The following is a 15,884-nucleotide window of genomic DNA, read 5'->3' as shown; positions in this document are numbered from 1 at the left end:
TCATTCATGTTTGTGATGATTCAGTCATGTTAGTTTGTGTGTGGGTGTGCGTGTGTGTGTAAGAACCCCTGTTACTAACAGTCTGGCAGAAGCTCCATGACACAGCTCAGAGGCAGTTGGGTAACCATAGCGACAGTTATTTGAGTTTTGTAAGCCACAGTAATGTGCAATTATTTTGTGGACAGTTTGCACTGTACTTACAGTTAGTTAAACTCTATTTATTCATGTGTGTGTCTGTGTGCATGTGTAGTGTGTCTGTGTGTGTGTGTTTGTGGGGAGTAGCTCTATTATCTAAATATAGTCATTAAAGAAGATTTACTATATGTACTATGAGTGTGTTGTACTATGATTTGATACATCAGGAATCCAATAGAGAGCTGTATGTTGTTCTGTATGTAGTTCGCACTGGGCTGCAGGCTGTGGTATACCTTTATTCTGAAGCAGACTGCCCCAGTAGATTTGTAATGAAGCTTCAACAGAATGCTTGTGTTTCTGTAGATGCAGTAGATGGATGCTTGGAGTTGTTTGACAAGACGTGACCTAATGTTCAGTGCGTGTGCACGAGTGTGTGTTGGGATGTCACCCGGCAAAGCTGTCATTTTTAAGAGTCGCAAGATAACAAGTATGGCGTGTGTTTGTGTGGGTGTTTGCATGTGCAGATGCTTCAGTTTGAGGTTGTGTGTGTGTGTTCCAAAAGTGTCTTGGAGTGTGTGTGTGTGTGTGTGTGTGTGAGGGTTTTCTCACTGTGCACCTGTACTCCAGAACCTTCCTCCTACGGAACAAAGCTGTTGGTTTGGTCAAAATCCCCAGCCAGTCACAAAATAAAAAATTCTCATCTTGGCACCACCCAAAAAAATATTTTTCAGTCTTTTCTTCCCCCTGTTCCCTTTTCAACGTCTTTTTTCTTTGTCTCCAGTTTGGTTTTTGTGGAGTCAGAGGCAGTTGGGTAACCATAGCGACAATCCAGAATCCATCTGCCGGACAGTGGTAATGGGAGGCCGGGGAGAAAGGAACAGGCACACGCGTGACTCCAGCAAATCTTATGCTGCTCACCTGCCTGCGGATACTCTGCCATCTTAATAATCATACTATAGGGGCTGTGTGTGAGAGTTTGTGTGTGTTTGACATTTCAGAGCTGATAGTTTTCAATTATAATAATTTTCATTGACATTGTGATGATGACAGATAGCGGAGTGTGCCTGTGCTGTCAAACAATGTCCTACGGATTCACTCTTAGGAGATAATGAGAAGGGAAACGATTCTTTTGGGCGTATGTTTTAGAGATTATTTAGACGATTTAGAGAGCAGGAGTCTTATTGAGGATCCCACTGCAGAGGAAAGCCAGAACGTGGATAATGGAAGAGGGAGGAACAGCGTGGAAGACACTAAGCTCTCATTACAGTGATAACTACTGCAGATCATAGACAGAAAAACAACTCTCCTCAGAGAAACGGACCCCTCTTTTACCTCGGAGCGTTGTTAGCTCCTAGGTATTAAGAGCTGATGTTTTCCCATCAGTCTCAGCTATCTCTCTCTCCTCCTGTCTGAGCTGGATCGTATTCAGTAGTGTACTGCAACAGCAGCTGGACATACTGTACTGCAACAGCAGCTGGACATACTGTACTGCAACAGACTCCCGCCTGGCAGTTTGAGCTGCCCCTCGATGCACACTTTTAGTCAGAATGACTAGTGTTGCTATAAGATATTTTCTTATCTACTTTTGCCTAGTGTAGTAAGACTGTCAAATACCTGTGCATTCGCCAAGCATGTGGCACTTAAATTAACTTCAAGTTGTCTGATATTCCCTGTACTTACATATCTGTACTATCAGTAATAATGTTTCAGCAGTGGCACAGCGTCACATCTTGTAGAAAGCTGTGATGAAGCCACATTTCAGGAGGACGGGAATTTCTCAGAGATGGGAACCATCATGTATGTAAAGCTACACATTAATTCAAAACAGCACTGGTTTGATTGTGCATTCAGCGAGCCAGACAATCATTGAGTTGGAGTTTGGTTATAAGGGAGGACGGTACATGGCCCGTCGATGCGTCTGAGAGAAATTCATGATGGGCAGTTTGATGAAGTGGAGGTCAGGGTGGGTAATGGAATGAAGGGAGGGTTGAGAGTAGGTGCAGACAGGTCTGGTGACTAGGTCTTTTCTATTAACTCAGAAGGCTGGCCGCGATGCGACGTGGACCCACCCTGCCCGACCACTCCGTACCCTGGGTCTTAAACCCTGCCTCCCTACTTGAGATACGAAGGAGCAAATATTGCTGTGGGGTCCAATGGTGATTGACCCTTGTGTTTTCATCAGGCTGGGGAGCCCTGATAACATTCCTCACTCCGCCATCGGCAGAACATATTGGACGTCCTGCACTGACCTGTGCTGTGGGAGCCAGCTAGCTCAAAGTTGTATTTGTTGCAGATGGGTTTAATCCCAACTCTCACATTGATATCACTTCGGTTTTCTAAAGGCCATTTTTCTCTGTCCCTCATCTCTGCCTGGAAAACAGTTTTTTCAGTTTGAAGGTAAATTGTTTGAAATCAATATCAATGCTTCGGTAACACTTTCTTTCGATGGTCCATCTGTTGACACCCTATAGGTTATTATCAGTAACTACTGAAGCTTTGAAAGTCAGCAGACACTTTCAGTAAAATCTGTAGATCAACACTTGAAATGCACCTGATATCCTGCAGACAGTTAGTTGAATGCATAACTACATATGTGTTGAAACTGTTTTGTTGAATGTAAACAGATACATTGTTGACATGCTACTGAGTAGTTACTGATAACCTTTAGCGTGTCAACAGACGGACCATCGAAATAAAGTGTTAACCATGCTTCTGTTGTGTCAGGCTTTAGGTCTAAGGTTTTCCTTCACTTTATAAACATTTATTCTGAGAAATCCACCCATGCAGGGCAAAGGTTGCACCACACCACGCAGGGAAGCCAGCACTTTACACCTAATTAGAACGTTGAACATTATATTTGAATAATAACATACCATATGCTCAATCTATATGATCAAGTGCTCTTGTGAATGTAGTCAGTTATTCTGGGCCTTTTGTGAGATTGCAATCAGCATCCTCACCAATTACTGCAATCAGAGTTCTCTCTGCCTTGTGTGTGAGACTGCCTTCTCTCAGGCCTGGTCACAGTAGGTCCATGAACACTTCAGCCGTCAGCTCACCACGCTCCCGTCTACCATGTTGCGTACACGTGTTCACGAGTCTTTCTGTTTCTGGACTCACTGCGAATTGTTCTGCTTGCCAATATTTTAAATCTTAGTTTTGGAAATATAATATTTACTATCTTGTTTCCAAATTATTTACTAGTTTCTATCTTTTAATTTGTGGTATATTCTCAAGCCTACTTATTTTTAGACTGGAACCAACTTATTTTAAGATATATTGTCGGGTAAAATTATCTGTCGATGCAGAAAGATAATTTCACTAGTATTAAGTCATTTTCTCTTCAGATTTAGTCTTAATTTCTTGTATTTTAGCAGACCTTTTTTGCAGTGTGGATATTCTCCTTTTCACCTCAGTTCAGCTTTAGCAGATGCTTTGGGAGACGGGGCAGTAGATGAAAGCTTGGCGGATGTGTTTGCCTAATGTGTTGTTGTTGTTGTGTGCTGCAGGTGTCGGGGCTGTCTCCTGGAGAGAGCCAGGCTCCAGGTCTGCTGCTGGCCCCGGGGGTGCGGTGGGGCCAGACGCCCATCAACCAGCTCACACCCTGGGAGACAGACGAGCCCCCCAACAAGCAGCACCGGGACAGCGAGCCCACCGGTACTAGTGCATACACACACACACACAACATGCACACACACACACAACATGCACACACACACGCACACAACATGCACACACACACACACACACAACATGCACACACACACGCACACAACATGCACACACACACACACACACAACATGCACACACACACGCACACAACATGCACACACACACACACACAACATGTACACAACATGCACATGTACACAACATGCACACACATACACACAACATGCACACACACACACACACAACATGTACACAACATGCACATGTACACAACATGCACACACATACACACAACATGCACACAACATGCACACACACACAACATGCACACAGACACATTAATTTGTACAGTATGTTTGTGTGTACACATTCTTATGTGTTATCATATTTAGCACACTGTAGACACAGTAGTTATTTCGTCGTGAAGAGGTAGATCAAATCAAGCTAGCAGCAGCCCGTATTAGCATATCAGGTTTTACACAACTCTCAAAGTTCTCTAATGGATCTTGACACAGTCTAATTTCAGTGTCACCGATATTAAAGCTATCCAAGCCACTTTAAAGAGCTGTCAGAAGTGAAGAGGCCTACTGTGGCACCTAGACTGACAGTAATGGGTTAAGCAAGTGCTGGAAGTTTTGCTCCCATTCTAATGAACTCACCCAGAATGGCTCTGCCCTAGAGCAGTCAATTTGCCTCTGTTGCTCCTCTGGCCTCTTGCCTCCTGCTCATTGCAAATGGGTCTAATTTTAAAATAATATAGAGAGTGTTCGTGCTCTCGTGTACCTTTTCGCCTCACATCACTGTCGTAGCAAACGCCGTCTAGAATGCAGTGTATACACAGCAAAATGTTCCCTGCAACTGTTATTCATTCTCACTTCATTCATTCTCTTCAGCTAACACAATGTCAATGCACTACTGTATAGCTGTGCTTTAGTATCTAATTATGTGCTAACTGTAATTCACAGTCTCAATAATTATTTAATTGGAGTAGTTGGTTGATAATTAAGTCGTCAGTGCAAAGACAGTGATAACTCACTGAAAATAATACTCTGATCTAATAATAATAGCAGAAATCTACTTTGGTTTGATTGTGATCTGACACTGCAGTAATCTCGGTGGTCAGTGTGGGCCGTGCCACCCGTCGTGCCCCCCCCCCCCCCCCCGCGCGCGCCCCTCCGGAGCCCCGCTGGGGGGTTAAAGAGCAAGCTGAAAGGCCCCCATGACGGAGCTGCCATGCTGACAGTGTGTCTAACTCGGCTGGCTAAGAGAGGAAGGAGAGTGAGATGTCACCCAGCCGGCAGCTTTGGTGCATATGACACTCAAATCCAAGCATAGTGTTGCATATTGATGCGTGTGAGTGTGCGAGCCATACCAAAACTGTGACTAGCATTGGCAATGAAACCCCACTCTGCTTCACACTTCACTGAACTGAGTTGCGAAAAAGTTCTCCCGCCAAGTGTGCCAGAATTAATCAATAGTGTCTATGGAAAGTTTACAGTGGCTGGCTGTTTAACAAGGTTTCTGTTGGAAAAAAAAGTAAACTTCCTTTCACTTGTACAAAGACAAAGTCACATTTCTGAAGCTTTGACGTGAGATTAACTTTTATTTGCAATTAAATTTATATTCATCAAAATGAGAGCCAGATACGTTGACAATTAGGGGTTGATTGAGTAATTCTTGGAATTGCAATAGGCGTTTTTAAAAGGACGAAGGAGCACTTATGAAACAACCAATATTTCATCCTCACACATTTTAATTAAGGGGTACAAGAGAGCAATCAAGACTGGGATCCATTTAATGTTAATGCAATTACTTTTCCCTTCTTAAACCTTTCATTAGCTTTACTGCCAGGGCCTACAAATATGAGTGTATGTTGGGCCCATGCTAATGAGCTCTGTCTTGTACTTCATTATATATCTTTTTTTGTCAAAAGACTGATTGTCGTTCAGAAACGTACAGGAGCCCTTTAATACAAATGACAGAGAAGAGGAGGAGAGATATGTATCAAATTGAAATCAGCGCCACCAAAAGAGGTCTGCTTGTTAAAACCTCGCTAATCACAATCAAGCTACAACATTTAGGAATTAACACGATACCCTAGTTCCTCTCAAGTGATTTAAATCCTGTACGGGATGGAGTTGAAAACAAGGAAATGAAGTGCGAGGCTGGAGATGATTAGCCCAAGGACTGATGTGAATTATGCACTGAAGTGGCCTCTGCTCTCCAGCTAACGCAAGGAGATATTCCCAGAAGCCCCTCTGTGTCTTTCTATAGTCAGACGGGGGAGTCGGCACGGCCAGTGTCATGAATAATGTGGTTTTAATCTTCTTTCTTTTCTTTTGCATGGTATGATTTAGCCTTTCACCCCTCTCTGGAGTGGCAAGCTATTTTTATTGCTGAAGGAGAGAGAGAGACAGAAAGAGAGAGAGAGAGACAGAGAGAGAGAGAGGGGGGGAGGGAGAGAGAGGGGGAGAGAGAGAGAGGGGGAGAGAGGGGGAGAGAGAGAGAGAGAGAGAGAGAGAGAGAGAGAGAGAGAGAGAGAGAGAGAGAGAGAGAGAGAGAGAGAGAGGCGTCGTCCAATATGGCTGCATATTTATGAGATTAATCAGATGGGTCCGAGTCTCTCCTCCCAGTACTGATCCTCACAGCCATGGCTTCTTGCCTCTGGGTACGCCTGTGATTGCCTCTCTCACTCAGAGTAAACACATGCACTTATACATGATAAATAGCACTCAGCCTTGCTTGTTGTCTATCCGGCATGTTTCCTTAGGAATCAATGTACACTCACATCCCTTTAGCAAAGTCCTTACCTTTATCTGATCTTTAAATTCGTATGATCGTAACAGTTTGGTCAGGATTGGGTTTGTCACATCCAGCCTCCTTTATTGGCAGTGAGTGATGAGAGGAAGTCAGATGGACATAAAGTGAAGCAGCACTGACACCTCTGGGGGGGGGGGAACAACTTCCTGTCTTCCTTCTTGTCTATAACTGCATGTTTCATATATGAAACGGGAGATGTGGAAAGAAGTGATGAGGACCTATAAGGGACCATGCTTTGGAAATCCCTTTCAATGCAAAATATATTGAATTTGGAATTTAAATAAATTCTATGAATAATACATTTTCCTATTTAGGCTGAACGTCCACCTAGTCTTATATTATTAAACTTTTGTCGTGGTCTTCTTTTATGGCTAGACTGAACTCCACCGCCTTAAAAGTACAATGTTATAGTGACACACTAGGAGATTGGTTATTGGCAGACAGGCAGTGACTGGGTTTTCAGCTTTTCATTTCTTGAAACATTCTTTTCTCACTACTTAAGAGTTTTATCTCATACTTCCTTGGTTTCTCTCTCATTGTCCCCCTCCTTCCTTCTGTCCCATTCTCTCTCTCTCTTATTTCTCCCTCCCTCCCTCCCTCCCTCCCTCTCTCTCTCTCTCTCTCTCTCTCTCTCTCTCTCCCTCCCTCCCTCCCTCCCTCCCTCTCTCTCTCTCTCTCTCTCTTATTTCTCCCTCCCTCCCTCCCTCCCTCTCTCTCTCTCTCTCTCTCTCTCTCTCTCTCTCTCTCTCTCTCTCACTCTCCTTCCCTCCCTCCCTCCTCTCCCTCCCTCTCTCTCTCTCTCTCTCTCTCTCTCTCTCTCTCTCTCTCCCCCCCTCTCCAGGTCCTCCATGGGTTCCTCCAGTAGCAGCAGTGAGCCAGCCTAGCCTGCTCCCCCACTCCTACGCCCTCGCCCAGCCCCCCTCCTTCAGTCACAGTGTAACAGTCCAGTCCCCCATCATAGGGGTGACCCCTTCCATCCAGACCCCCATGCCCCCCCACCACCCCCTGATGACAGCTCACTTCCAGCTACCCCCTCACTCCTCCCAGCAACCCCCCTCCATGGTGCTTAGTATGCCCAACCAGCCTCCCTACCCCTCAGCCCAGCACCCCGTCGCCCCCTCGCCCCTCACAGCCGCCAGCCAGGTGGTCCACCCAAACCCCCACAGCGTGATGGGCAACGGCCACCTAACCCCCCACCCCAATCTGCCCCTCATCCAGCCCCCCGCACTGCCCATGACCAATGGTCAGTCGGCACCTCAGACCCAGCCCACAGCATCGGCCAATCAGGACGGTCCTAATGGGCTGCAGATGCTGCGAACGGTTGGAATGGGGAAGTACGAGTTCACGGACCCCGGACATCCCAAAGGTAAGAGAGCTTCAGCCAAGGTAGCCTGCCCGCAACAAAGCATCTGTGTCCATAATGTTCAACGGAGCCTATTTCTTCTCAGTCCATATCCTAAATAACAACAGGTATTTTAACCCATTAAAGCCATTAGACATCATAGTAACATGCAGTGCCCTGTCCCCCTTGGAATATCAAATTCACTTCAAAATGACTTACCTAATCCCCGAGCCTTCAGTTAACTGGCCAAGGCAGTGCCCTGTCTGTGACCCCAGTGAGAGCGAGTCAGCCAGGCCCTGTCCTGCCTTGTGGCCCAGCACCCTGGGACACCAGCAGTGGTAAACACGCCCACCAACACACCTAGAAGGAGGCTGTTAAAACACAACCTGGAAACTCTGCCAGCTCTCTTCAAAGCACCTCCAAGGTCGAGGGTCCCTCTTGTTCCCTCACGCCAGCAGTCACTTTAAGCTTCCCTCTAAGACTCTTGTTGTTTTGTCAAGCTAGCGAGTAACACGGATCTAGCCTGAGTCTATAAGCTGTAAATTGCTGTTTGGTAACCTTGGAGTTTGTGATGCTGCCCGAAACAGATGTTCACTATTCCCTGACCAATTTTCACATTTAATGAAGCTTCTAATTCAGGTTTAGATTGGCTTTTTTTTCCAACTCATTAGATTTTTTTTATCAGATCAATAAAACGTGTGTAAATGAGTTTCCAGATTGATGTAAAAAGCAATTGTGGTAGAATCTACCTGAGCCAAATTTAAATCAGACAGCAGATGAAATTGGAAGTGTAGACAATTAGAAGAACGTGCAGTGAGATTCAGTATTTACCCAGACTGTCACAAGATTCTAGTGTTTGTTGTTTGTCCTGTAGACTTGTTTCAAACTCTATAGACCAAGTATAGTCAGCGCTGGTCACTCAGAAACTAAGACGTCCTGTTTTTGGAGTAAATATTCTGCTTTGTGGGGCACAGGACTCTGCATGGAACCAGTTGACAGAATGATGTACAGCACCAGCCTTTCCTTATAATGAAAATATACACCATCATGAATTCATAGACATAAAATGTCTTTGTAGCAGTGCAGACTGCAATCTGTCATAGCTTTCCAGGCAGGTCAACAATGGAAGCTAGTACAAAATACAGTCAAATTAACTGTTTAACTGAAGTTAACTAAACAAGCTTTGTGTTCTGGAAAATGTTGTTGTTTTTACAAACCCGTAGCACCAATCTTTTCTACAGGATCTGATTGAAGAGATTTCTTTAAGCTCTACTTTAAACTGCACTCTGAGTGATCCCTGCTGTATGGTGGCGTAGGGGACTTTGTGGACGTTGCTTTTGGGTGTTTGTCTGCTACCTCAGTGTTGGGAAGTCACAGGGATAATGGAGAGAGCTTTGACCTCTTGAGTAACAGTGAATTAGCGACGTTTGCGTTTGTCTGAACGACCTGCCGTCCCTCCTCTCACAGTGGAGTAGACAGAGTCACCCTGATGAGCACTTAACCTTTCAGTCTTAATGGCAGGCAGACCACACACCTCCTACAAGCCCCCTTATTTCTCTCTCTTTCTCTCTCCATCTCTCTCTTTCTCTCTCTCTCTCTCTCTCTCTCTCTCTCTCTCTCTCTCTCCATCTCTTTCTCTCTGCATCTCTCTCTCTCCCTCTGCATCTCTTTCTTTCTCTCTCTCCCTCTCTGTCTCCTACCTATTTGTTTATCTTCCTGTGGCTCTTCCACTCGTTTAACAGGGATTGGTTAGTCTTTCAAAAACACCCCTGGACATGTTGGCTTCAGATAGTGCTACCTGTCGGTCCTGACTGGCAGTTGACCCAGGGTTCTAGAGCCTGAGAGGATATACTGAGTCTGAGGTGATCTTGCTCCACTGCTCCTGGGCCTGGAATCAGCCCTCTAATTGTTGAGGCTTGGGCTGGAGGCTCGGCTAATCAGATCCCAGGTCTGTGGGAACGGCCTTCTAAAAGCTGGACGATGATAAGGGGTTCTGGAAGGCACAGGGTGTCTTTGTGAGCCAAGACACACACACACACACAAACACACTTGCCATCAGCTTTGACTGACACAGGGTGTCCTTCCTTTGGTTGGTTCATGACATGAGGCCTTGGTGCAATGGCTGGGAAATCAAAATGAAGGATGAACTAAGTAATGTTTTATCTTAGTTGTGTCTTCCTTCAACCACAGCAAACCAGATAACCCCTAAATCATCCCCTCCCTTCCTGCAACCAGCAAATACTCAGGTTTTATTGCAAACTTGGCTTTAACTTAACCTCAGCAGATTGACTGTTTGCATTTGTCATCCAACCACACCAAGAAAGCTTTAAAATGTAAAGATGGTAAAAGGAAAAAGGTCTGGCTTATGGTAGAGCTAATTGGGCCTGTGGAAATGTGAGTGTTTACAGGCTTTGTGTGTGTGTGTGTGTGTGTGTGTGTGTGTGCGGGGTGGGGGTTGGTTGGATCCTAAAACAGTGCAGCTTTACATTGTCTCCCCCTGGCCAGAGTCCTCCTGCTAGCTTGCTTGCTGTTCTCCAGGCTCTGATCCTACTGCTTGGGATCCACTGGGTCTCTCTCCTCCACAGCACAGCTCTCCTGGAGATGTGTCTGTTTTGAGGATGAATACAAATCACCCCTTGTCCCCCTGATTGTCAGTCTGCCTTCCCAGCCTTGCGTATGTCTCTCCCAGAGATGGTAGAGGCTGGCCAGGGTGGCGTACCAGGTAATCTGATGGCATTTGCACCAGAAAGAGAACGAGCCATCATACGCGCGCATGCCACACTGCACTACATATAACAGTGAATGGTGAATTTAACAAACGGGGAAATAGACAGGCTTTGGAGAGTGGTTGTCGGATCAGTCAGTCAGACTCTATTGACCTAGACATTAAAATGGATGGCTAGGCACGTTGATGATGTGGAAGCTGCCTGCGATGCTGTGGCAGCTCAGCAGGGTCTTCTCTCTGATTGATGGCATCGTATTATTCAAGCACAAGTTCACTAGTAAAATGTACAATCAATGCCAGGTTCACAACACTAATTTTTTCACATTGTGCAAATTTCAAAAACCGGCTACCGTTCTGTCTCTTGACAAAAGTTAATCTTTAATCATGTTTTTCACCTCATCTTCCTGATGGTATTAAAATGTGTATGATTTATTGTAATAGGGGAGCCTCAGGATATTTTTTGTATCAAGTGTAGAAATCCCTTTACTCCAGCAATGCTGATGTACAGACACCTGGAAGCGGAGGGTTCACTCTGGTACCTGCCGCTCAGGCCTGGTTATGTCCTCGCCGCTAAGCAGAGCATGTGCTGCAGGAAAACCATCTCACTCCTCTCACGCCAAACAGCATTTTAATGCTTCTCTACCTCAGTGGCCTTAACCACCCTAGCCCCCCCCCCCCTTCCCCCCCCAACACACACACACACACACAGTCACATACACATGCTGGCACACACACACCACCCCCTCCACCCCTCCCTTAAAGTTCATCTTCCAGTCAGCTCACATCAGCCATCATCGAGGGACCCAGGAGATAGGGAGCTGGTAGCAAATGCAATTAAGATGCGTGGCTGAGTTAAGTTCTGTGTTTTACCATGGTAGGATGAGACAGGGGCGTCTCACCTCCAACACTGCCCTCCACCCCCCCCCCCTTCTGCTGGATTGGATCAGTGCAAGGGTCATCATCATTCAACCATGGTCTTTGCAACAAAATATATGCTTTGTAGCAATGCCTGATCTACAAATGGCTTCGATATAGATGATGTCAGTATGCTTCATTATGGTATACCGACGCCATTTGATGTTTCAAAGAAGATGGGAACTAGGATTCATCAGGATGGGACATGTTTGCCAGGCTTGTGCAGATAAAGAGGGGCCCTTTCTACACGTGTTGTGCAAAAGGATTATCTGGACTGGCGGTGTTGTTTTAACCCTGCTCCAAATGAGGGAGATGGTGCTACAATACAGATATTTTCCTTTCACGCTGATTGTCTGATTGACGCCGACATATCCTGACGGATCGTTCAGTGCAGGTAAGAACAGTTAATAAGTAGTTCTGGTAATACCGTTCGTCAACAAAGCCCACGACTATCAGTTGTTTAGCTTGCAAATGAGTCAACATTTATTTAGCGACTTTACCACTGCAGTGATGCTGACATCCAGTATGACAGGCTGTCTGAGACAGTCATTAAAACAAAGACTAACAGCTATCGTCACACCGAAGGCATTAATCATGCAAAACAAATTCATTATATAGTGCTTCCTTGCACTTGCACACTGTGAGAGTTGAGAAATTCTAGCGCTTCTCTATAGTAAATTATACATCTCTGGTATATGATTAAAAAAGGGATACTCGGGCAAAGCTTGGATTATATTAACAGGCTGGTGTGATCAGCATCTGTGAAGTAAGTAGTCTAGCAGCAATGGCCAAACTCATTAAAAATCACGGTGGTGTTTACGAAAGAGATTATCTCAAGCTATCCATATCAGGACTGTTTTGGAGGTGGGAGGGAAGGAAAATGTTTATTTGTAAAAAAAAAAAGAAAAACATACTTTAAAAGGTATAAACCCATGAAAGTGGTGTGATGGGACATTTCCCACGGGGGGGGGGGGGGGGGGGGGGAGTGAGCTTTGGCGGGTCCCATTGGTCAACGAGAGTCACACCTTTGGGAGGTGAGCTGAAGTTGTTACTCTAGCTCAGGGGTGTCCAATCCTGGTCCTCGAGGGCCACTGTCCTGCATGTTTTAGATGTTTCCCTGCTCCAGCACACCTGATTCAAATGAATGGTCATTACCCGGCTTCCACAGAGCTTGATAACGACCCATTCATTTGAATCAGGTGTGCTGGAGCAGGGAAACATCTAAAACATGCAGGACAGTGGCCCTCGAGGACCAGGATTGGACACCCCTGAGTCTAGCTGGTTCCTTTCCTGTTTGAACCACAAAGATATGATGAATAGAAAAGGACAGAGCTGCGATGGCTCAGCTCCTCGCTTGTTTACCTTCTTAATCATGTAAACACTGAAGTAGTGGGCTCTTTCAGGTGCACAGTGTGCTTAACAAATGTGTTTAGTTGCATACTACCGAGAGAAGGAAGGAAAGGGGAACTGGGACTTTCACAGATAATCTTTTTCCCAGCTTGAATATACTTGCAAGGCTTTGTATTTGATAGCCCTTATGCCCCATCAACCACTTGAGAACTATTAATGTCGTCTGGAGTTGAAGCCTAATGTCTTGAAGAGTCGATCAATATGGCTTATGTTGCAAAATGAAAGTATCCACACTTCTACAAAATGCAAAAAGCATTGGGTTCCCTTGACAAATCCACTGCTTTCTTTCCTGTGGAGTTGAATAATTATACGCCACTATGTGGTTGATAAACATTATAATTACCCTGTTCTCGGAGTCTACTTCTATGGAATGAATGAGTACCTTGGCGATAAGGTAAATGTCTGCAGTAACCTTGATAAATAAGATCCACACATAGCGCTGACATATTTATCGACTCAAGCATCTCATTCTGCATCGGCGGGAGCAGTCCGGATACCTGCAGGCCTCTGTAGACGCCAGGCACCTGCGGAAGCCTCTTCTTGTCTCTTTAACTTTACTTATGATGGCTTCCATTGAGATGTCAGCATCTCAACTACCAGTACGCTTCTCAGGAGCAGAGCAAGCCAAAAAAATGAAGTTAAAAAGACAAAGGGATGAGAGAGAAAGGGAGAGAGAGAAAGAGAGCATGGGACAGCAGGAAGGAAGGAGGGAGCATGAGAGAGAAACCAAGGAGAGAGAGGGAGAGAGAGAGAGGGCCGTGACTGTGTGCCAGAGGAGAAGAGGACAGTTCCTCTCCTTCTCCCTCGTTATCGCGTTTTAAACAAGAGCGGCCCCTCCACGAGCCCATACATTACATCCCCCTGCAGTTAATATAGAGACGGTGGATGGCTCATTAAGATTGATCATCCCTCTACCGCCTCCTCCATGCAGAAAGCAGCGCAGCCTTGATTAATCATGGGCCTTTCAAGATAACGCTGTGCGGCAGAGTCGCAGGACCCCAGGCCTGACAGGCCGCCTGCTACACGCATAATCACAGACACGGCGCTCCTCTCCTCGCTACCGCAAGCCTCGCCCGCCACCAAGCAGCCAGCTGGGCCGCCTGCCACGCTGGAGTGGCCCCTGGAACTGCTCCCCCATCCCCCCACCCCCCACTGATTCCCCCCCCCCTACCCCCACTTTCTTTCATCCAACCTCCTCCGCTCGCCTCCGCCTCCTCTTCCACGCCTGTCCTTCTCACTTCCACTCTAACTCTCCTCTAATCGCTCCACCCTCCCCATTCCCCCCGTACCTTGCACCTGCTTCCAGCTGCACTCATCCTCTCCTGTGTTTTCTCTCCCCCTTTTACTCCACCTTAGCTCCCTCGTGATACTGTTTCCCTCCTTTTTTATTCTCTCCCTCTCCTCTCCTCATTGCTTTTCACTACTCATCCACTGAGGCCACTGAGTTGTAAGTCAGTCTTTTAATGTTCTGTTTTCAGCTGGGAACACCAGCATCACAGACTGACAGGGGAAATTTGAAGGAAGAACAGATTACCAGAGGAGAGAGAAGGAAAAAAATGACTGAAGTCCAGATTGCTAGTTTGTCTTTGACAGCTGGATCGAATGTAGAAATGTCTTTCTGTCTCTCCTTTTCAACGGCCCAATCAAACTGTCTCCTTTGCCTTATTATCTTTATAAAAAGCACACTAAAACCTAAGCATGCAAAGCTTATTCCTCGGTGTGCTTGACACTTAGAACTTTAATAAGTATGTGCTTAATATTTAACCTGAAATCCATACCTGTCTTTTTCTTTGTACTGGCAGGAGGTAGAGGGGGAACTCTCTCACCTCTCCTAACCATCCCAACACACGTAAACACACATCCAAAAACACACACACACACGCAAGAATACAGCCAAATGCATACACACTTGCAAGCACACTTCCAAAAGCACACACATGGACAAGCGCGTGGGAGTCATCAGCTTGCGTTCACACAACATCACTCACTGCGAGTAGTGACAGCCAGTGACACTTCCAACTATCTGGCTGTTTCTGTAGACAGTACTGTTCTGCCTCATTCAATTTCACGTAGTTCAATTCAACAAACAAATTACACTTCAATTAAGGAGTTGAAAGTGTGATTGATTTCCGATGAGGTTAATGAAGGTTTGATGAACTGACCTTCAACATCACATCATTCTGACCTAGACAGATGAAGCTAACCAAAGCTGTAGAGACTAGCTTGTTCTACTCTCTCTCTCTCTGTCTATCTCTCTGTTTCTCTTTCTCTGTCTCTCTCTCCCTGTCTCTCTTTCTGTCTCTCTTTCTGTCTCTCTCTCTCCCTGTCTCTCTCTCTGTTTCTCTTTCTGTCTCTCTCTGTCTCTCTCTCTCCCTGTCTGTCTCTCTCTCTCTCTTTCTGTCTCTCTCTCTTTCTGTCTCTCTCTCTCCCTGTCTCTCTCGCTCTGTCTCTCTCTCTGTCTCTCTCTCTGTCTCTCTCTCTTTCTGTCTCTCTCACTCTCTCTCTCTCCCTGTCTCTCTCTGTCTCTCTCTCTCTGTCTCTCTGTCTCTCTCTCTCTCTTCCATCTGGCTCACGTCCAGGCTTGTTGTTGTTGCTGGAAGGGAGTTATGGAAGGCCGTAGATGTGGGCATGATATCTGATAGTGGCTCTTTCCCCATAGTCTTCCCTTCCTGCGAAACTCCCTCTCAAAGTCAGCCTGGAGTGAAACAAAGATGGCCAATTAACTGGGGGCCCAGACAGCTCTCCAGAAGGCCACAAAGAGGGTCACACAGTTGTTAAATCAGATGTGTATTACCAGCTCAGGGTATGGTAGAGGGCAGCGACAGCTAGAGACAGAAAATGTTAGAGACACACACATACACACT

General features: G+C 45.9%; 1 protein-coding gene across 3 annotated transcripts in view; it reads left to right on the top strand.

Annotated features, from left to right (window-relative positions):
* Positions 1–15,884, top strand: part of LOC124468790 (kelch-like protein 29) — a 132,448-nt gene that overhangs the window by 59,514 nt on the left and 57,050 nt on the right. For all 3 annotated transcript variants that reach the window (XM_047021750.1, XM_047021749.1, XM_047021751.1), the window contains 2 exons: positions 3,645–3,792; positions 7,470–7,994. In XM_047021750.1, coding sequence (XP_046877706.1) covers positions 3,645–3,792; positions 7,470–7,994 — 673 coding nt within the window. The remainder of the gene's footprint in view (positions 1–3,644; positions 3,793–7,469; positions 7,995–15,884) is intronic.

Source organism: Hypomesus transpacificus, chromosome 6 (assembly GCF_021917145.1).
Source record: "Hypomesus transpacificus isolate Combined female chromosome 6, fHypTra1, whole genome shotgun sequence".
Lineage (NCBI taxonomy): Eukaryota > Metazoa > Chordata > Actinopteri > Osmeriformes > Osmeridae > Hypomesus > Hypomesus transpacificus.
The sequence above is the reverse complement of the archived record's forward strand: the minus strand, read 5'-3'. Positions and strand labels throughout refer to the sequence as shown.